General features: G+C 52.7%; 9 protein-coding genes across 9 annotated transcripts; 6 read left to right on the top strand and 3 right to left on the bottom strand.

Annotated features, from left to right (window-relative positions):
• Nucleotides 1–269: 269 nt before the first annotated feature.
• Nucleotides 270–1,766, bottom strand: Z520_06667 (uncharacterized protein; the record flags this gene model as incomplete). The annotated part of the gene is made up of 1 exon (XM_016777167.1): nt 270–1,766. The coding sequence occupies one exon, from the start codon at nt 1,764–1,766 to the stop codon at nt 270–272; it is 1,497 nt and encodes a 498-aa protein (XP_016632012.1).
• Nucleotides 1,767–2,232: 466 nt separating this feature from the next.
• Z520_06666 (uncharacterized protein) lies at nt 2,233–3,176 on the top strand (the record flags this gene model as incomplete). The annotated part of the gene is made up of 2 exons (XM_016777166.1): nt 2,233–2,572; nt 2,629–3,176. 2 exons carry the CDS (start codon nt 2,233–2,235, stop codon nt 3,174–3,176), a joined length of 888 nt encoding a protein of 295 aa, XP_016632011.1.
• A 336-nt stretch (nt 3,177–3,512) lies between these two features.
• Z520_06665 (uncharacterized protein) lies at nt 3,513–4,804 on the top strand (the record flags this gene model as incomplete). The annotated part of the gene is made up of 2 exons (XM_016777165.1): nt 3,513–3,767; nt 3,824–4,804. 2 exons carry the CDS (start codon nt 3,513–3,515, stop codon nt 4,802–4,804), a joined length of 1,236 nt encoding a protein of 411 aa, XP_016632010.1.
• A 1,176-nt stretch (nt 4,805–5,980) lies between these two features.
• Z520_06664 (uncharacterized protein) lies at nt 5,981–7,585 on the top strand (the record flags this gene model as incomplete). The annotated part of the gene is made up of 4 exons (XM_016777164.1): nt 5,981–6,019; nt 6,093–6,275; nt 6,340–7,086; nt 7,136–7,585. The coding sequence occupies 4 exons, from the start codon at nt 5,981–5,983 to the stop codon at nt 7,583–7,585; spliced, it is 1,419 nt and encodes a 472-aa protein (XP_016632009.1).
• Nucleotides 7,586–8,748: 1,163 nt separating this feature from the next.
• On the top strand, nt 8,749–9,699 carry Z520_06663 (uncharacterized protein; the record flags this gene model as incomplete). Its single annotated transcript, XM_016777163.1, has 2 exons — nt 8,749–9,584; nt 9,642–9,699. 2 exons carry the CDS (start codon nt 8,749–8,751, stop codon nt 9,697–9,699), a joined length of 894 nt encoding a protein of 297 aa, XP_016632008.1.
• A 1,122-nt stretch (nt 9,700–10,821) lies between these two features.
• Z520_06662 (uncharacterized protein) lies at nt 10,822–12,654 on the top strand (the record flags this gene model as incomplete). The annotated part of the gene is made up of 1 exon (XM_016777162.1): nt 10,822–12,654. The coding sequence occupies one exon, from the start codon at nt 10,822–10,824 to the stop codon at nt 12,652–12,654; it is 1,833 nt and encodes a 610-aa protein (XP_016632007.1).
• A 719-nt stretch (nt 12,655–13,373) lies between these two features.
• On the top strand, nt 13,374–14,249 carry Z520_06661 (uncharacterized protein; the record flags this gene model as incomplete). Its single annotated transcript, XM_016777161.1, has 1 exon — nt 13,374–14,249. One exon carries the CDS (start codon nt 13,374–13,376, stop codon nt 14,247–14,249), a length of 876 nt encoding a protein of 291 aa, XP_016632006.1.
• A 740-nt stretch (nt 14,250–14,989) lies between these two features.
• Z520_06660 (uncharacterized protein) lies at nt 14,990–17,089 on the bottom strand (the record flags this gene model as incomplete). Its single annotated transcript, XM_016777160.1, has 1 exon — nt 14,990–17,089. One exon carries the CDS (start codon nt 17,087–17,089, stop codon nt 14,990–14,992), a length of 2,100 nt encoding a protein of 699 aa, XP_016632005.1.
• A 1,307-nt stretch (nt 17,090–18,396) lies between these two features.
• Z520_06659 (uncharacterized protein) lies at nt 18,397–19,765 on the bottom strand (the record flags this gene model as incomplete). The annotated part of the gene is made up of 8 exons (XM_016777159.1): nt 18,397–18,453; nt 18,514–18,650; nt 18,703–18,830; nt 18,889–19,177; nt 19,228–19,379; nt 19,441–19,506; nt 19,570–19,618; nt 19,675–19,765. The coding sequence occupies 8 exons, from the start codon at nt 19,763–19,765 to the stop codon at nt 18,397–18,399; spliced, it is 969 nt and encodes a 322-aa protein (XP_016632004.1).
• Between the last annotated feature and the right edge of the window lie 727 nt (nt 19,766–20,492).

Genomic DNA, 20,492 nt, shown 5'->3' with positions numbered 1-20,492 from the left:
GAATATCACCATAACCTCGGAAAAGCTTCTATCAGCGCCTTCTGACAGTCGCGGAGTGAGCTAAAGTATCTCCACACCTCACCACAGCAAGCACCCCTCCTATGCAGGCAATTGAGCTATCCATGACAACCTCGTTTGGGTGAAAGAGCTGAATTGGGAACATTCCAAGCACATTGAACATCGTCCCAGGAACTCCGGGACGAATTCGTCAGTGTCTGGAAGCTGCAATATTATATTGGGGCTTAATGTCAGGACTGTCTTCTCGTCCACTAACAACGAGTATTAGTATCTTGCTTCCGTTCGTCTAATCTCCTTCTCAAATCGGCTTCGTACCGCTCGATCCTCCGCTTCTCGGCGTCTTCGGCGATGGTTCTCTGTACGCCACTCAAGCGAGCGATTTCTGCCTCCCTTTTGTCTCTGAGGTGAGTCTCGTACGCAGCGACTATCTTAAGTGCTAAATAAAACCCTTTGTCAGTGGCCGACGGTGGTGGAAGGGTGTGTAAGGTGGGTTTTTGATATCCAGCCTCAGTCTCGGTCTTTGAACGAAGACCGGTCTTGAGGAAGCGCAAGAGATTGGCGGTTGGTTTGGACAGGTATGCAGCCACGTTCAGGTTGTAAAGCAAAGATTCACCTGGTAGTTCAAGGAAGGATTGTCGATTCCTTGTAAAGGCGCCGATCTCCTCCAGCGTTTGCCTTGAAAGGAAGATATCAGCGATCAATCCTTCCAAAACATAGAATCTCTTTATGACCGTCTCTTCCGGCGCAGAATATGGAGAAATTTCGACTTTGAAGTAGGCGTTAATGGCGGCTTTCGATGTGTCAGCTAATGTTATGTCCAGGTTACATTTCCTCATCGAATTCGCTTCGCAGAGTCTGGAGGCTGCTGAAATGGATATCAAGTTCCTGTTTGAGCCTGTGTCCGCAACAGCCTTGACCATCTCCCCGTTGACAATGCACATGAACGGGCGCGCAACGCCTTCGCCTTCTTTGGCCACAGACATAACAAAGGGCTTAGAATCTTCGACCTGCTGAGGCGAGAGTCTGCCAGACATGGATATCTCCATAGCAACGGGTCGACCAATAATGACAGGTACTTCAAGATTCTCGATCACTTCGAATTGCTCACTCAGACGGGCTTTCGAGTGAGGAGGGTGGAAGTCCAGTCTCACTCTGCCCTTCGACCAGATGCGCCGGCCATTTACCATAGTGAGTACCATCGCGTACTTGGGGTCCGCCTCGAAACCCAGCGACTGTAACGCCTCCATGGAAATGACGTTGACAGTAGCACCTGTGTCCACGATGGCTGGTAAGGAAAAGGCTTTCCCTTCTGGTGAAACGATCTTAAACATATCTGTCCGGATTTCACCGGCATCGTCGAGTAGATCATTTCCCAAGATCATAGGAAAAGGGAGTGTCTCGAAGACAAAAAAGCGGTGCGCAAAGCTGAAACGGGAGTAGTTGTCGTGACCAGAACATTTCGCCCACGTCACGGCAACTGAAGATATGACTTTTCCATTGGGGAGACGGAAGTTCGCTTGCATATCTCTTTCGTAGGAAAGCTCCAGACCAAGCACGAGTGCCATTGCATGATCTATAGAGCTCATATCTGAGCCTGTGTCCTTTAAGGCGCGGAGCAGTTGTTCTTTGACAAACAATGGAATGGTGTCGGCTTCTGGGAAGGCTCTGGGGGAAAGCAATGATTGGACTATCATCTGCGCCTCCAACATCAAGGCGATGAGGGCTGCCGCAAAGACACGCAGAGGCATGAATGCCCGAGTGATGAGGCCGTCTTCATTTGGTCTTGGGCATGCTTTGCTTCGGTCCCCTCTATTGACCTTGGAGGGCCAGATCCATCGTCCGGTCAAGAGCGTTCGTGTATCGTATCTTAAACTAGATGCTTTCAGTCATGACCTGCAATTTCAGGGGAGGGGGGCTCGTACAGCCGCACCACATTGCTACGTTTCCGCCCCTCGTTGTCCGCTCCTGCAGTGTTTGACTCCATCGAAAGGCTTGCAATAGAACTTACAAGAGAAGGCAGGAGACCAAAATGCAGCCTATGTAGATATGAAGTGAGAGGCGGCGAAAGAGGCTGTGTAAGGCAACTCTTCACCGACTCAACTGGAGACTAAGTCTGGACGAATCAAAGGGATTGCCTTTGGCAACATATGTCGATGCCCAAAATGCAGCCTTACTCCCATTTGCTAAGTACTTTGCAGATAATAACACGACGAGATGGCTCAAGACTGCGAAAACGGTGGCAGCAGAACCCATGCTGTGGGCTTCGCATCATTTGCTGCAGCCATGACAAGCTGTCAAGATCACAGCATGATATTGTGCAATCGTTTCGACCGCATGTCGACCAGGAATCTTCTCTACTTACAAAGCGAGCTTGCCGCACTTCAACGTCAGCTGGATGACTTTGACCGCGAAGACTTCTTCGACGCTGGAACCGACACCCGAAACATTGCTCGTAACTGGGAAGCATTTGAAAGAGCAGCAAGCGTTCAAGAGAGCAAAGCTGCCGAAAGGATGGTATTGGTCTTGAAGATCAGAAGCAAAATTAAAGAGTACAGTAAGTAGGAACCGGACTGGACATTGCCCAACTCGAGCCTAGACTAACCTGAATAGAGGAGGCTGCCTTGCTAGACGCCAACATGCTGGCACTCCGCATTCCATCCAAGCAGGCCTTTAGAGCTGTTGACCATTTCTGGATGAACAGGGATAATGAAGGATTCCCTACGCTGGGGGGCAGCAGCTCGTCACTTTATGATGACCGGCACGCCATCAGTGCACTGGCACGTCCACTGGAGGAAGATCGACTGACAAGTTTCCTGCGGAAGTTCTGCCTACTTCTGTTCCTGGAACGATATCCTGACGGCAATTCCCGGCTTGTCTACGTCTCTACCAAGCGCATTGCTCTTGTGGTGGGCCTTATCAACGTGTTACTTGCTGCCACTTTCCTGTTTGGGGCAATCTACAACCTGTACTATGTTGAACAGGAAAAGATCAAGTTGGGACTCATCGCCGGCTACACAACTGCCTTTGCATTGTGCGTCAGTCTCGTCACTAACGCTAGAAGGTCGGAGATATTCGGAGCCTGCGCCGCATACGCAGCTGTGCTCGTGGTTTTCGTCAGTGGTGGTTTTGGAGGCCAGAAGGCGAATGCCACTGAATGAGTTTCGAGACATCTGTCTTGTCAGCCATCTTGTAAATAAGGGACTCAAGTCTTGGGCTTCTCCTGGGCTTCTGCAGCACTTGGTTTTGTGATCCATCATCCATACTCCATACTCCCATACTCATCACGGAGTACGGGATTGGGCGAGGCTGAAGTGGGTCGCTCAGGGGGTTTGTTGAACGCCGAGCCGAACTCACCTCGAATTGCACCGACGAGGCCCCCTCCCCCACCAATCAATCCTTTCTCAATCGCTCCAACTTCGGCGAGTGCTATTGACCCTCCTCAACACCCCGACAGAAACCCTACAACACATTTTACGACTTCATCTACCGCCAGCATGGAGCTGGCAACAATGAGTCGATGCGTGGCTCGCAAAGCTACGAGGAACGTAGCCTCGGTCCGCTTCTACAGCATTGTGCATGATGTCCCTCGAGTCGCTGCCAGTCTCAATCAAACTCCTCCCCCACCACAACCTCAAGGGCAGTCGGTATTCGAGCAAGCTGTCAATGCCACAGGTCCGCGCAATAATTGGACCAAGGAAGAGATCTCTCAGATCCACCAGACTCCTCTGATGGAATTGGCTTTTGCCGCAGTACGTACACTAGTCTCAACCGCTGACCAGAATTCCCCTGCTAAGAACATTGGTAGGGCACTGTACACCGTCGATTTCACAAACCCTCGGCCGTCCAATTATGTACCCTCATGAACATAAAGACCGGCGGGTGCACAGAAGACTGCTCATACTGCGCTCAGTCATCCCGCTACAAGACAAACCTCCAAGCTACCAAACTTTCCACGGTGGATTCCGTCATTGAGGCCGCAAAAGTTGCCAAAGCGAATGGCTCGAACAGGTTCTGTATGGGTGCTGCCTGGCGTGATATGCGTGGTCGAACGCGGGGACTGAAGAATATCGTGGAAATGGTCAAAGGTGTCCGAGCATTGGGTATGGAAGCCTGCGTAACCCTGGGCATGCTTGACAAGCAACAAGCTCGAGAATTGAAGGAGGCTGGCTTAACAGCATACAACCATAACCTGGACACCTCGCGAGAACACTACCCTAACGTCATCACCACACGATCCTACGACGAACGGTTACAAACACTAGAGAACGTGCGGGAAGCCGGCATCCACGTCTGCAGTGGTGGCATCCTCGGTCTCGGAGAGACACCTGCAACCGACCACGTTGGATTGATCTACACCCTTGCCACTCTGCCAGAACACCCGGAATCTTTCCCTGTGAACAAACTCGTCCCCATCAAAGGCACGCCCATGTTCGGCCAAGAACCAGTCAAGTTGGAAGACATGGTCCGGTGTATCGCCACCGCCCGTCTGGTCATGCCGCGAACCATCATCCGTATTGCAGCAGGAAGGGTCAGTATGCCCGAGAGTGAGCAGATGCTGTGTTTCATGGCAGGTGCGAACGCGATTTTCACCGGCGAGAAGATGTTGACGACGGACTGTAACGGGTGGGATCAGGACAAGGACATGTTTGAGCGGTGGGGATTGTCGCCAATGCAGACTGAGGCGAGCAAATTGGTCGAGGTTGAAGACGAGCCCAAGTTTGAGGCGAGCAGTTTCATGCATATGAAGGGTGGAAGTAAGGCGCCCGAGAAGGGGGCTGAAGCCTGAATATCGAGAGTTGATATAAAATAGACTGTGGATAGATGGCCATAGCCTAAAGAGCTTGCCCCCCAATGACCCAAATGCATAGTTGATAATTTGTAGGATCTTCGTGGAGCTCTCCTTGCACGGTCTTTCATCCCTGCCTTATTTACATGTTGATCGGCCGACTCATGAGCGGAACACCATCCGATGCAAGCTGGCAATGCCCATGAACAATCATAATTGGAGCATGTCTCTCATCCCGCTTCCATCCCCTCTCGTCTCTTTTCAACAATCCCCCAGATTTCGCTTGCTTCTTCCTTTTTCGAATTCTAGAGTCACATAATGAGAATCTCACCAACTCAGATCGCTCCTCCTCTTCAGCTTCCGCCGCTTAAGAACCTCCTGCCCACCCTTGGATTTCAACCGCGCGAGATAGCCGTGCCGACGTTTTTGAACACGTCTTGAGGGATTATACGTGTCCATTCTCCTTCGATAGCCGAGGAGGGTGGGTGTCGTGGAGAAAGATCGGTATAAAACTCTCGACATCTGCGACTGTAGCGGTGACGAAAACGACGACGGTGCTAATAAGGACGATGTAGTTGATCTCGGAGTCGAAACACTGGGTGTGCGAAGTGAAAGATTGCTGAATGCACGGGTGATCAAGGATGTTGAGTCTGGAGTGTGTGTGGTTCTGGAGAAACTTGAAGTTGGCCGTGCCGGTAGCCGTCTGATCGTAGTAAATGCTCTAGATGGGTCACAGTCAGTGCTTGGCCAGAGAAGATAATACTAGTAGAGTCATGTTGAGCTTACCTTCGACTCGGCACACGGTGAATCTTCACCCTCGAGGGCATACTGTCAAAGATGCATTTGACCACGCGGCCACAGATTCGGCACATAATGGGCAGGACAAGGGGTTGCAAGTACAGCGCGGAGGAGGTTTTGGCCGTTGAGATTGAGTTGGTTCAGACAAAGAGCAACTCTGTAGTTTCTGCACACAGCTGGCCGCAGCTGGCCGCAGCCTCATCGAAGGCCGTGATTTGCGTCGAAGGCTCGCCGCACTTTCCCGATTTAGCGGCAGCCAACGAAGGGCTCTGTGAAGACACATGTTCCTGCGGCCTGCATGCCAACTCGCATTCATATACTCGAATCGCATTTCATGCATTCGTGTCTCATTACGCGTGACTAGACCGTGGGAGGATCATGGCTTCTCTCCTCCAAACCCTGGGCGACTTCCCTCGTGTTCGTTCTCCCAATACCCCTTTCCCTCCACCACCTCTTCTGTTCCCCTCACTAACCGTTGTGTTATCTACAGCGCCTTGCGGTGTTCCTTGACCGTCCAGGCTTCCCGTGGAAGAAATTGATCCTGGGATTTTCCTTGGGTCAATATGTGCTCGAAGGTCTCCTCTCGTTAAGGCAGTATAAGGTGCTGCAGAAGAAGAAGCCGCCGAAGACACTGGAAGACGAAATCTCCCAGGATGTTTTCGACCAGAGTCAAGTACATGCGCATTCCCCTTTGATCATCTCCCCTCCACGCACGGCTCGCTGACTGTTGTCGCTAGGCATACGGTCGTGCAAAGGCCAAGTTCGGCTTCGTCTCCGGCCTCTACTCCCAGATCCAAAACGTCCTCTTCATTCAATACGATGTCTTACCTAAGCTCTGGTCGTTGACAGGGCTCTGGCTAGCCCGTTACTTCCCAAGTCGATTCTCCGGCGAGATTTCCCACTCGGTGCTCTTCTTCTTCACCTTCAGTCTCATCTCCCAGATCTTGGCACTTCCAACCTCGTACTACAGCACCTTCGTTTTGGAAGAGAAATTTGGATTTAACAAACAAACTCTTAAGCTGTGGATCACGGATATGCTCAAGGGCCAGGCGTTGATGGTGGCATTGGGCACGCCGTTACTTAGTGCCTTTCTCAAGATCATCCAGGTGACGGGCACAAGATTCTTCTACTATCTCTGGCTCTTTGGGATTGTCGTACAACTCTTCGCCATCACCATTTATCCGATCTTCATCCTCCCTCTGTTCAACAAGCTCTCTCCTCTTGAACCTGGAGAACTGAAATCTGGAGTGGAGGCATTGGCACAAAGGCTCAAGTTCCCACTGAAGTCGCTATACGTCATCGATGGAAGCAAACGGAGTGCCCATAGCAATGCGTACTTCTTCGGGCTCCCGTGGAAGAAACACATAGTCATCTACGATACTTTGATCGAAAAGAGTGAACCTCAAGAAGTGGTGGCGGTATTGGGTCATGAGCTCGGCCATTGGAGTCTGGCGCATACCACAAAACTGTTCGCAATCGCCCAGGTATGGTTGTCAATTCTTTACCAAGCTCTCTAAGCTGACTAGTGTCTAGTTCCACATGTTCTATATCTTCGCACTATTCAGCATCTTCATCGACAACCACTCGCTTTACTCATCTTTTGGTTTTCACGATACGCATCCCATCATTATCGGCTTCATCCTGTTCTCGGATGCCCTTGCTCCAATGGACGCCGTGGTGAAGCTCCTGATGAACGTGCTCTCCCGAAAATTCGAATTCGAAGCAGACGCATTCGCAACTAGGCTTGGGTATGAGAAGGAGCTTGCAAGGAGTCTGATCAAGCTGCAAGTGCAGAATTTGAGTACTATGGATGCCGACTGGATGTATGCGAGCTATCATTACAGTCATCCCATTCTGGCGGAGAGGCTGGCGGCACTAGGGTGGAAGAGCTCGAAATCGTCAACAGCGAATGGCAAGATTGTTGATTTGGGTGAGAAAGTTGCCGATCCAGATGTGGTAAAGGCGAGCCAGAGGGAGCTGTGATGATCACGGTTTGCTCTATTTTCGATGGCGCTTTTTTGTTGTTGACCGGGAATGCCTTTCTCATCGACATTTGACGACTTTCAGCTTGGAGTACGACCCTGAACCAGCCGGAATGTGAGAGATTGTGTACGTGGAGAAAACAGGCTTGGTCTATTGTTCGCCGCGGGGAAGGCAGACGGAAGGCAACGGATTGAACTTGCTAGATCATGCTCCCTACGGAATTTTGGCTCACTTGTGGTCTGGATTTGTTGGGCGACTGTATCTGAGAATGCACCCAGCGGTCCGGATCGAGTCACTGAGGAGTCCAGGTTCCCATGTCATACTACCAGGTATATCAACACTGACGGGGGAGACGTGGACTGGTCACAGATCAGTTGGCAACATGGCACCAAATTATGGTCTTCAGCCATCCCTCCTCACAGCACAAGGCAACAAAGACACGTCGTTGATCTTGCGGCTACGATTTCAGAAATTTCATCCGCGAGCGGCGTTTCATTTCCCGACCCGACCATCGTATATGTCGACACCACTGAAGTTGACTAGTTCCAGACCAGCAGATTAGTCCGGCTAGTGGTCCGCAATTGACGGATAGTGGGAGAAAACGGAGGTCCTTCATGGTGTGCTGAAGATCCAATTGGGTCTTTACGGGGAGATATAGCATCTCGATGTCAAGTGCATTCATGAATTTCTCGGCTTGCGGAGTTGTGAACAATTGTAGTTGCTCGTTTACTCGATTCTGGGTTACCAGGCCAAGCTCCGTTCGCAAGGGGAGCCTCATCAGCGTTCAACGGGGTTTAGTATAGGTCGATGGTTGATATGCTTCTAAAGAGGATGTTACATTGTTCCGTACCTAAGTAGCCGTCAGAAAAGGTAGGGTTGCGTCCCAAATACTGCTGAAGTACTCATGTCGTGTGTGGTTGCCGTCAAGCGAATTCCCCCGAATCAGGCACCATGTGATTGGCTGAACATTCAACATTGCCAGCGCCAGGCTCCCTCCCTCAGTTGCCATACAAAATCCTGTCAGTTGCGATGCCTTGTTTCCGTCTTGCACATGGCGTATGTCAACAACATCTTCCTATTCTTTACCAAAGGGCGACTTTTCTTACTAGTCTAGCTTGCTATCCTGACCCCGGCGTCTCATAGTCTGGATACTGCAAATCCCCATGCCGTCCATGGCAGGCTCCAAGCCTGTGACCGAACTACCTCGATTCTTGCGCCTGACCTGGACCTCCGCCGCCCTCATCCAGGCAGCGCCCCAGTCCGTCCCAAAGCGACCTTGCGTAACTCAAACCCTGAAGGCCCCTTCCTTCAAGTCTGTGTCGAGGCCTAGGGCAATACATCACAGTGCTGCTAAGAGCTTGACCGTGAGAAATCCTTCTTCCCCTTCACGGAAGAGACCCCGGACCTACGTTCAACCACTTCCCCCAGACGCAGCTCCCATCCGGCACAATGGAGTCTACGCTGCCGCATTCAAACCGGCCCGTCGAGCGTTCTCAACAACCCCTGTGCAACACAAAGCTCACCACTTTGACACGCTGAGATTCGTGCAAAGACTGAAAGATGAAGGGTTCACAGAAGAGCAGGCTGTGGCTATGATGCGCGTCCTAAACGATGTAATAGAAGAGTCGATCCAGAACCTGACCCGAACTATGGTCTTAAAGGAAGACGCAGAGAGAAGCACATATACGCAAAAAGTCGATTTTGCCAAATTGCGGAGCGAATTGTCCAATGCGGACAGCACCGAAGCACAACTAACACGATCCAGCCACGATCGTCTGACCAGTGATCTGGCTAAGTTGAACTCGAGATTACGGGATGAGATCAGTCGGACGCAGGCCAGTGTTCGCCTCGACCTGAACCTCGAAAAGGGCAGGATACGAGAAGAAGCGAACGGACAGGAAATGCGCATCAAGGAGACGGAAGCCCGGATTGAACAAGAGGTGGCTAGTCTCCGCGAACGAGTCGAAGCGGTCAAGTTCTCAACCCTCCAATGGCTCATGTAAGTATCAGACTCCGCTCCAAGAGTGTCGGAAAGTGATCCTGACCAGCATGACAGGGGCGTTTGCACGGGTACAGCAGCACTCATTTTGGGTGCCTGGCGTCTGCTGATGTAAATTTCACAACACTTTTGTGCTATACGGCCTTCAGAGCGGAAAAATTTCCCGTTCACCGGACAAGACCTAGGAAACACGCCCGTTGCGTCCTACATACGCGGAATGTCGACACGAGCTCTTCCAGAAATCCCTGCAAAGCCTTGAGATTCTCCTATCCGAAACTGCATTTGAGGCGTTCAAATTGTCGAGTGCTGCTTCAGAGAATTACTCCTCTATGCTTCGAAGTGACACGGCCTTGGATCTGGTCTGCTCCATGAGTCGCCTTATTCGAGCTCACTTCAATGATCCACTCATCAAGCCGGCTCCCGTTCAGCAGTACAGCCGGAGGATATCGATATCAGGTCTGACAGAACTACGTATCATGAGCGACCCTGTGACCGTTTCCACCCCACAAAAGGCAGACGACCGAAATGGTGGAATAGAGGCAATCGCCGTCCAGGATCTCTCAAGAACCATGCTTGCAGACGAAATGGGCAGGATAGAAAGCATTGGTCTTGCAACACACTGAGCATTGTATGAGACACGCTGAGCATGTGAGTATCAGCCGGCCCACGATCTCCCCGACGTACTCAACCTTGGAAAACTGGATACGAGCAAGTCCTCGTGGTATGCTAGAGCGAGAAAGGAGTGGCTGATGGAGATGGCAAGGCTGGATCCAGGACCCCTATAAACGAGGTTTTGTAGGATCCTCGTCGAGCACATGTCCAGGCTCGCTTTATTAAATTTACATCTTGATGAACGTTGGCTACGCAGCTGAATAGGCGGGGTTCAACTTTGGAACACGAACTGTCCCTGGCTGCCTTACAAGGAACTGGCCGTAGATAGGCAGCAGCCCTCGTTGTCGCTGCCATGAATCATATTGACAACATTCACACTGCCGCATGGGTCAACTTCGGCAAATTTGTCGCGACGGATGACTTCGTTCTGGCATTTGCGGTGTCCTTCTTGCACACATGATCGTGTCACGCTGCCGTGGTGCAAACACAAGACCATTCTGTCTGTCTGCCTGAATGTCGAAAGCTTCTTTCCCTCCGTTATGTGCGACGTTTGTGAAGCGACACCAACATTCTCCCCCCAGCTCACAACGTCTACAGCGACTGCGGATCCCTCCCTTGTCAAACCATGAGGAAGTCCTTCATTGAACGCATCTTCCCGCACCCACCACGAAGTCCAAGCTCGCTTCCTCAGTACGAAGATGACCTCTCGGTCTCGTCGTCTCGATCTGACGTGCCTCGCCCTCGCATTCGCCTGCAGGATGCAGTAACTCCATCGTCATCGCCTGATCGGAGACAGAATGAACCGATCTCTCCGACCTCCCAAGGATCTCAGAAACTAAGCTCGTCCTTGGTGCGCCACAATGATCCCTTCCTCCCAGTCGAGAGAGCCGCCAAATCCCTCGAGCGGACATTCCAAAACCTCCTCGATGCGCAGTCAGAAGGGCTCAGTGCTAGCAGCATTGCGAGCGCGGAGGCGGAGGCGGAGGCGGAGGACTCGTCGTCCGTAGGAAGCCCCACGCCCACTCCATCTATTCTCTCGACGTCTACAAAGACAGGGGCAGGAACAGGTCCACGAACAATACCCATCCGCCAACCCAAGCCCAAAAAGATTACACTCAAAGGCGCGCGGCGCGGCCTAGAAAAGTCCATGAAGGAATTTGCCGCTCTCAGGGAGTGGGAATTGTCCCTCATCGACCGAGAAGTTGTGGCCAGAGATAACGGCCTGAAACAGGCTTCTGATCTGGGAAATCGAAGAAAACTCCTCGAGGATGAAATACAAAGGATTAAAACGGAAGCAGGCCCGGTCGGCTTGCGCTCTGAAATCCAAGCGGTGGAGCTGGAGATCCAACACTTGGAGACAGCGTTGCTGGAACTCAGATCCAAGCACAGAATCCTGGTCACCCAGCTCCGCGAGACCGAGAGCTCGAGAGATTCCGAGTTGAGCTCGTACAGGGAATCGCTGGCTCTGAGCGAGAACCAGGTCAAATCTTTTCTGCGCAGACCACCGATCCAGCAGAGTCTGACTTCGGAACAAGATCCGGGCAGCATGTACGCCTTGAAGCCGGAGAGGCGGACGCTGCAGATGGCACAGGAGCAGTGGACGAGCGAAGTGGAGATGCTGGCGCAGAGAAAGGCGAGCGCGGAGAGTGAGAGGAACGCACTGGAAGAGGGTGCACGACTTTGGCGCGATGTTGTAAGGCGGATTGGTGAGTTTGAGAGGGACTTGAAGGCGCAGACGCGAGAGCTATCTCAGTCGCACCTCCAATCACCCTCCGCGAACGGAACAGATGGCGACGGTGTTGCAGCAGCAACTGCTCATGATACGTCCATCCACTTGATGGTGACAAAACTGTCCGCGTTGATTTCATCTCTCGAGGGGGATCTCGACGTGGCCGAATCCAAGAGCTGGAATCTCCTCACATGCGCGATTGGTGCCGAGCTCGCGGCTTTCCAGCAGGCGCGGGATCTGCTCCAGCGGACCGCCAACACATCATCCACGACAACCAATGGTGACTACGTCAATGGAAGTCCGTCTGCACACGACAAAGATCCACAAAGTCAAGATTATCCCCCCGATCTGCTCAGGGGTAACTTGCTTCTTCAGACCAGCAGATCACGGAGCCCAGGCGAAAGCAGCAATCAGAGTCTAGAAGACACATTACGCCAATTCGGCAATGCGCTCGACAAAGGGAAGCAAAAGGGAGAGGATGATCCTAATCACCGAAGCCTTGAACTTGATCGTCTAGGCGCTTCCGGGAAATCTAGGTCACAGCCTCGTGCTCCTCCGTCCTCTTCTGCTATGGACGATGCTCTTGGTGGAGGGATTGATCATGTTGTCCCGAACTCAACACCGATGCCGATGACGAACGTTGTTCGACCAAAGCCTCCAGACCGGACGATGACTTCGGAAAGCGAGGATGACGAGCCTGGGCCGGAGTTTCTCCTTTCTCATGCTTGATATCAAGGCTTGGTGTCTAGGTGTCTAACAGAGAAGCGGCGAGCACATTGTACAATAGGGGCTTTGGAGCGGGCATAAGTGGTTGCTTGCGTGAGCATTTGTATCGAATACCGACAGCATTGCCCACACCGCCCTGTTCTTTCCAGAGGCAATTGTTTCCATTGTTTAAACACGGACGGGATGGACTTGTATCACGGGCGGTTCGAAACTTTGAACAGAACTTCCCGCCTAGAAGCTATGTTCTGGCCGCGCCGTGTCTCAACAGTCAAAACTGGACAAGGCAAGGAAAGTCTTTGTTGGCTAACAGAGGTTTACACATTGATGTCTCTGTCTCTGAAATAATGGCTGTATGTCTGGGATTGTCAAAGAAGGACCTCGGAATCCCCTGGCATGGCTCAGGAGTCTCAATGGGAAATGCAAAACACTCTTCCAGTCAGTCTCACTTGTGCCGTCCTGCAGGTGCTTATAGCAGGTCTATCTAGATATCTATATATTGCCCGGCAAGCCCCATGAATATCAAGAGATACTTCCCATCCCAACACAACACAAGAAAAGCGCTCTTTCTTACAAGACCATTCAACCATCTCACCTGTCACCCTCAAACGCTATATTTTATTATCAACAAATCTTACCCTTTACCTTTTCACAGACACACACACCCTAGCAAAGTACCTATTTATATCTCCCCATCAGCTCTACAACCCAAATCCATTTCCAGAATGCTCTCACAACTCTGGTCCCGCATCAACCGCGACAACATCCCCTGCCACTATCGGTCCCTCACCGACCCAGCCGATTCGGACTGGCGGTGCGAGACATACCTGTACCACTGCTGCGCGCACTACACGAACCCTCACTGCTGCCACTACTGGTACCCACGCACGTACTCGCGCTGGCGGGACGAGTGCGAATTTATCACACCTGAGGCGTATTTCGCGATCCCGCAGGACCAGGGCTCTCGACCTCGACCTCGACCGCCGCTGGAGCCGGAGCCGGATCTCTGGACGACGACGCCTACTCCTTCTGCTGCGGCGGCGGCGGCGGCGGCGGTATCCGCTCGCTCTGTTCGGAGGGCTTGGTGGCGGGCCATCAAGCGTGTCGGCGGGAGGGTGGTGCGACGGGCCAGAGTGTATTGCTTTGGGAGGGAGAGTGTGGAGAGACGCGAGTTTGAGGACAGGGTTCGGAAGAGAAAAAGGGTGATTCGGAGGAGGGAGGGACGGGTCATGGGCGCGGTTGAGAGGGGGTATTTGGGCATGGGGCTTTGGAGATGCCGGGAGGAAGAAGAGGAGGAGGAGGGGGAGGATCAAAATGATGAGGATGGAGATGTAGAGGAGGAAGAGGAAGATGAAGGACAAGACGGTGACGAAGAATCGAGAAATTGCGATCACGACGACAACAATCACAATCACAACTACACCTACAGCTACAGCTACGGCTTCGGCTTCAGTGCCGGTGGCGGACCAGGATTCGTAAACGAGACGGGTGGACCGAGGTCGAGATGGGAAGTGAAACCCAGGGATGCCGGTGGACAAGGAAGTTCTTCTACCCAGATGGATCGTTCGGGGGGGAAGAGGAAACGGGCGGGGGAAGAGTGAGAGTGAGAGACGGAGAGAGACACGCATAGATTCCCTTCCTATATATGCACCCAGAAACAAGAAGTAGATACCCAGATAGATACAAGAAGATTCATTTCACGTCGTGGAGTTTATAGGATGGAAACCGGCTAGGTAACAAGGATTGATAGAAAGTTGGATGAAAAAAGGGAGTCAATCTGGGATTGATTTGTGATTTGTTCTCGTTATTGTAGTTGTGAGTGTGAGTGCGATCTCGAGTGGTATGTTTGTTGGTTGATGTCTGTTGGTAACGATAGTGAGAGAGTGAGTGAGGGTAGTATGCTCGTCAGTCCTTTTTGAGCCCATCCGCCCGCTATCCACCCCTCATCCATCCATCTTTACGTCGTTGGAAACCGCAGAAAGTAATGGAGCAAGGAAGGCGTTCGAGCATCCATTCTGGCCTTTCAATTTCTCCTCGCCCTTCCCTTCCCTTCCCTTCCCGCCGTCCTTCAAAGTCTTGCAGTCTTGGAAGTTATTTCGAACTTCTACAGCCCACGGTAAAGCAAAGCCTTTGCGGTTTTGCTTTGAGCCGCCGCCGTAGAGTAAGTCCACAGTCCTACTGGCCTCGTAGCTTGATGTGTATGAATGAAAGTAGCCCGCAAGGCAATTCGCGGAGTTGGACAGGTTTCTTGACTGGTTTTGTTCTTTCACATCCTTTAGATTAGGATTGGTCCCACAGCACAATATCATCACGAGGAGCGGTGGTGACAGATCGTGTTCCATCATCCCCATAGTTCCTCCTGCGGCGGCACCAGCACCGGCCCTTGGTACACATCTTCCCTGACAAGCTCGCCCTTGGGCTTGTAGGATTCCTTTTGGTTATCCTTCTTGATCAGGTTGACCTCGGACCCCGCCATCTCGGCCTCGACGTCCCGAGCAATCAGCTTGTAGTCCTGGACCACGTCGCCGTAGAACCCGCGGCTGGAGATGCCCGGCGCCACGGCGGCGCCGTTCCACCCCTTGCGTGATTCAAAGTACATCTCCTCCGTCTCGGTCTCAATGTCGGTCGCTTCGTCTGGCGTCAGCAAGTCCTGGAAGATCGACGAGTCCGGAGTGCTGTCCCGGTCTCTATCTCTATCCGCCAATCCGACGACCGGCGTGCCGCGGCGCGACGGAATCATGTCTTCTCTGGGGCTGGCATGGCGGGTGAAGATGCTGCCATCGTCGTTTCGAGGACTGGCGTGGCGTGATGGGACGACAAAGTCGGCTCTAGGGCTGGTGCGGCGCACGATGGGGTCGACGGAGACGGCCCGCTGAGAAAATTCCGCCGAGATTCGACGACGGGTGTATGGCTCGCGAGACAGCGCTCGACGGCTGTAGCCTGGTGGAGAGACCTCTCGGTTGCGGCGGGAAGAGGCGTCCCGGGAGTGTGCTCGTCGAGTGCTGGGGCCGGGAGACTCTGCGCGAGGACGCACCGGTCTATCATCGGAGAAGATACGAGCAGTGCTCTCATCTGGTGAGGCGGCGGCGACGGCAGACCCATAAACACCCAGTCCACGAGACAGAGCTCGGCGGGTTTTGGGTTCTGGAGACTCCGCGCGCCGGACAGCCGGTTCGCGGGACAGAGCTCGACGGCTTACCAATGGAGGAGAGTCAGAGCGTTGCCCAACTGGTTCACAAGACGCATTTCGACGGGAGAAAGAGTGGCTAGTCGTGCTTCGCACGGGGGAGTCTGCGCGTCTTCTTAGGGCTTCTCTCGACGGAGCCCTCTGTCGGTGCGGTTCCACCGAACCAGCCCGTCTAGCAACAGGTTCTCGCGAAGCAGACCGACGCCCACCAGTGTTCTCGGGGGCTCCTCGGGACGACGCTCGCATGTAGGCCACCTCACCAATGCCTGGCCCTCGAGAGGACGGTCGGGAAGGGATCCTGGCAGTACTGCGGGAATCTGGTCTCTCGAACGCGGTGTCAAGAGCATTGTCTGATGGTAGAGTTGGAGGTGTTGTGCGGCGGGCGTGGGTCTCCAACCGGCCGGCCAAGCTGGCCATGTCAACCTGCCCATCACGACCAACAGGAATGGCAGAAACGATATGTTGGGCGATCGGGGTGTTGTCCATGGGAGTGGCATTGTTGCTCTCCGAGAGCCCGTTGTACTTCTCTGCCACGGGACTCAGAATCGAGAGGGCCGAAGCGGGTTGGCTCTTGTTGGGCGGCACAGAGGTCTGGATCTGAGGCAGCCGAGTAGGGCCTGGATGTTTTTCCGGGAAGACAGCCCTCGTGAAGAAGGTGCTGACATCGTCATAGACCGGTGACTGAGTGTGGATGATGGGCGAGTCTGCTCGGAATGGGTCGGCGGTGGCTGGCCTGGACTCGGCGACAATGATTTCGTCAATGTTGCTGATAACACTGGGGCGAACTGGTCGTGATTCGGCTGTTACCACCTTGTCTACCACTTGGGCCGCCTGGGCTTGGAGTTGTTGGAGTTGGAGTTGTTGCTGTTGTTGACTGCTCGCCGAGGATGATCTGCGGTGTGACTTCCGGCTCCATGGTAAAGGGATGGTGATGGTGATTGCACTTTTATCCTTCTGGATGATTGGCGGGGTCTGGCCTCTGATGGCTTCTATGGCGACCACCTTTTCGATCTCGTCCTTGAAACTCAGGTCCGGGGAATTGTTGACGAGGGTTTTCTGCGAGTCCGGGCTACCGTGGGCTTGATAGGTGACAGTGTTAAGGTCGTCGTCGAGATAATGCTGGGTCCATCCGCCGTTGGGAGCCGTGATTGCAACATCGCCCCATCGAGCGTGGAGTTGCTTAGCCGACTCTGATCGCGACCTGGACGGTCGAATCCGCCGGGATGAGATCAATCCGTCGAGCACGCCAGCCATGGCTGATGAGCAGTAGCAAGTGTGAGAGGGAGATGGGAAAACGATGTTCAGTAGGATGGAGGGTTGACTTGACGTTGGGGCGATGTATGGGGCAGATGCCTTGTATCAAAAGGAAAGCTCTGAGCGGAAAGCACTGGGTGTAATTTCCTTGAACCGTCTTCTCTGACACTTGTAGTGGAAAGGCCACACCAGGCGCCTATTCCCCCAAAATATGAAACCCAAACAAAAGGGAAATGAAACCAGTCCCGATGGGATTGATTATTGTTGAGATTATGATACTGAGGTGAAGAGGAGAAGTGTAACGAGAGGGACACAGGGCGGTAGAAATAAGGCCAGGGCAAAAGACAAGGTACTCGCGTATCAACTCACGGTGTTTATTTTTGCATATTGGGTGTGATGGTGCTTGTCCCGAAAGGAGCTGCAGCCTGTGGTATAACAATAGGAGGCTCTAGACTTGTCCCTAGACTTGTCCCTTTGTCGCCTGATGGCTTCGTGTTGTTAGTCCATCCGACGTCCATGCCAGCTTAGGCGAGGCGAAGACAGATACGGGCTTGGAAAAATGCAAGGGACCATCAGTCAACTCGTTGCCTACTCGTGGACCGAACAGGGACGTCAGAATAGGTGGTCGCCATTGGGGTCGAGCGTTTCGAAGCGAAAGAGGATTGGATGCCGGGAAAAGATGAGACAGATCGCGCTGCAGGGGGGTTGGTTGGCAAATCGCTGCGTAGAGCACGTCGACAGCATCTAAGCGCCCAGCAAGGCCGGCGAGATGTGGAGGTTAGTGACAAGCAGTGGAGATGAGTGGCACCCGGTGGAGACAAATGGGGATGATATTGCTCTCTACAAGTCCCTAGAGATGCTGGCACGGCGCTTCTATTGGTAGGGGGCTATTTATATTCAAACCAACCAAAGGTGTTCATTCTCTGCCTCCACCATCGCCGAGGACCCAGCCTTACAAGCTGGTCACCTACGAGCATCCCCTCCGACTCATCCAGACCAAAGCCTTTGGACGAACCAAGACCGTTACACTGTCCAACGCGGAAGACTGCTTCCGGCCCGTACACCCGTTGGCGTCGAATGACACCATCGGAGCTGCACGTCACCAGCTGAACTATCTGGTTACGGGTTATACACGACGAGAGAGGGTGGAGGAGACCACACTGGACGAGAACCCTCAGAGAATATACTTTTTACAATGAACACGAGGGGCTCACTTTCGCCGTTTGATTGGAGCTATGGCACACCTCGGTGTGTAGAGGGTATATATGATCGGACGATCCTTCAGTTCGCTCAGCTCGCATGGTTGCTCAATTTGTCGCCGACGCTGACCATTGAGTTTTGGTTCTCTGCTTTTCGGGATCGACCTGGAAACACAATGACGTTAGACTCTCTCCTCCAGAGGTTTGAAACGGCAGACGACTTACAGCAACGCGGTGGTCGCCTCGACTCCCAACAGAACTCTCTAGCTTTTCCAACAAGGTGCCCTCGGGATAGTCGTCGTAATCCATATCCACATATCCACGAGGCGCCCAACTTCGGGGAAGGATAGCAAATGCTCGACCTACGACCACTGTATCAGGACCTCATTCGCAAGAACTATTCTGCTCGCTTACCATTGATTTTGGGATCAGACGCGATTCTCAATGCGCACTGGCCAGCGTCTTCGACCGTCGCAAACTCGGTGCCTGACTTGCTCAGATGTTCGATGGCTGCCTTGCTCAGAATCTTGGTTGCAATAAACCTGAGTGGCCCAGTCAGCCTGGATGCAACACGACAAGAAACGTCATCAGTTCCCATACCAAGGCCCAATATAATTCACTCGAATGTTGTGTTGGTGTTCCGTTCTGCGAAGAGACCTCATCATCCCGCGAAGGCCAAATTTGGATGCAATATATTGAATAGCTCCCTGTAAGTCGAGATATCCCGCCAGACTGCCTTGCAATATGAGGAGTTGATCCAGGGGCTCCCCTTTATTCAATGCATTCTGTCGGCGGAAGTAATGCAGTGCCAACTTGGTGGTGTACATGACGCCATTCAGATTCACATTGAGGATGTTGAGCTTGGGCTCTTCAGGTTCCTCCTTTTCGACTGGACATATGATCAGATTCTCTCTGGCTCTTGAACCCCCTTTTACTTACCGTCGTTGAAGAAGACCGAATCAGCTCCGCTGATGCCGGCATTTGCAATGACGATGTCCACTCTGCCGGAGGACGATGATGCAATGGCCGTTTTGAAGACGGCCAGTTGATCCGCCCAGATGGTGACATTGCACTTGACGAATTTGACCGCGCTGTCGACGGGGCGTCAATAGGATTGAGGACAGACTGAAAGGAACGCCTGTGGGTGCTTACCTTCCTAATTCCTTTTCCAGTCTCGCGCCTTCTTCTTCGTCAAGATCTGCAATGACAACAAAAGCCCTGCATCTTCATCAATGTCACGCCCTTTGATATGCTTTGATATGCTAAAGGGCTTGATCATACCCGGCGCCTGTCAAAGCACGAACGTATGCTTCACCGATGCCATTGGCTCCTGGGCAGCATATCAGAAAAGGTCCAACTATGGTGCTTCTGTCACGTCAAGCATACCGCCGGTAACGATAGCAGTCTTGCCCTTGACATTGCTCGTGTCAATATCCGAGTCACAATTCACGGCTCCGGTATTCGTATATGGCTCCATGACGACAGAGCTGACCGTATCGCTAAAAAAAGTGATAAGTATCTCTGACCCTTTCAGTGTCTGGAAACGCGGGGGTACCGTCGAAGCTACTCACAAGCAGAAGCACCTGGATCAATGGGAGGATTTGGTGTGTACCAACTCGTCCCTCAAAAGATCTATATATCTCCCTACAGCAGAAGACTGTCGTCAGCTTACCCAAGGGACGTATATTAGCCTCGGTATATGTCCATCAATGAAGCAACAAGCTTTGCCTGGGAAGTCGACTCGACCGTCCAGACTTGCTTTGGACTGCGTACGTCGTATCAGATCCGGTCCCCGTGGCGGGGAAACACCACATGTTCACTGGCCAGTGGGTCAATTAGGTGCGGTGCTCGAATTGGGTGCCAGCTTATTACTGGGGGCTTTAGTCATAGCCCAGGCTGAAATCCGAATTAAGAAGAATACCTAGGCACCGTAAAGCCCATTGGAGAGGGATTGGCCTACCCGACGTGCAGGGCTATAACTCTGTCTGGCAAATGCTCCGGCAATCGCAATGGAATCAAACAAGGCCCGAAAAGCGGCCCGAGCTCTGGTTGGCGTATTGCACTGCGCTCTGCTGAGTTCTTGCAGGAGTTGTGCGCCAACGAGGGCTGCTTGGCTTGCCGCGTATAGAGCTACCTGCTTTGGGACGGGATGTGCTGACACGATAAAGCCGATCCATGTCGGTTTGACTTGGCGAAGCAGGCCT

Source organism: Fonsecaea multimorphosa (assembly GCF_000836435.1).
Source record: "Fonsecaea multimorphosa CBS 102226 unplaced genomic scaffold supercont1.12, whole genome shotgun sequence".
Classification (NCBI taxonomy): domain Eukaryota; kingdom Fungi; phylum Ascomycota; class Eurotiomycetes; order Chaetothyriales; family Herpotrichiellaceae; genus Fonsecaea; species Fonsecaea multimorphosa.
Note: the sequence above shows the minus strand (reverse complement) of the source record. Positions and strands in the feature narration are given on the sequence as shown.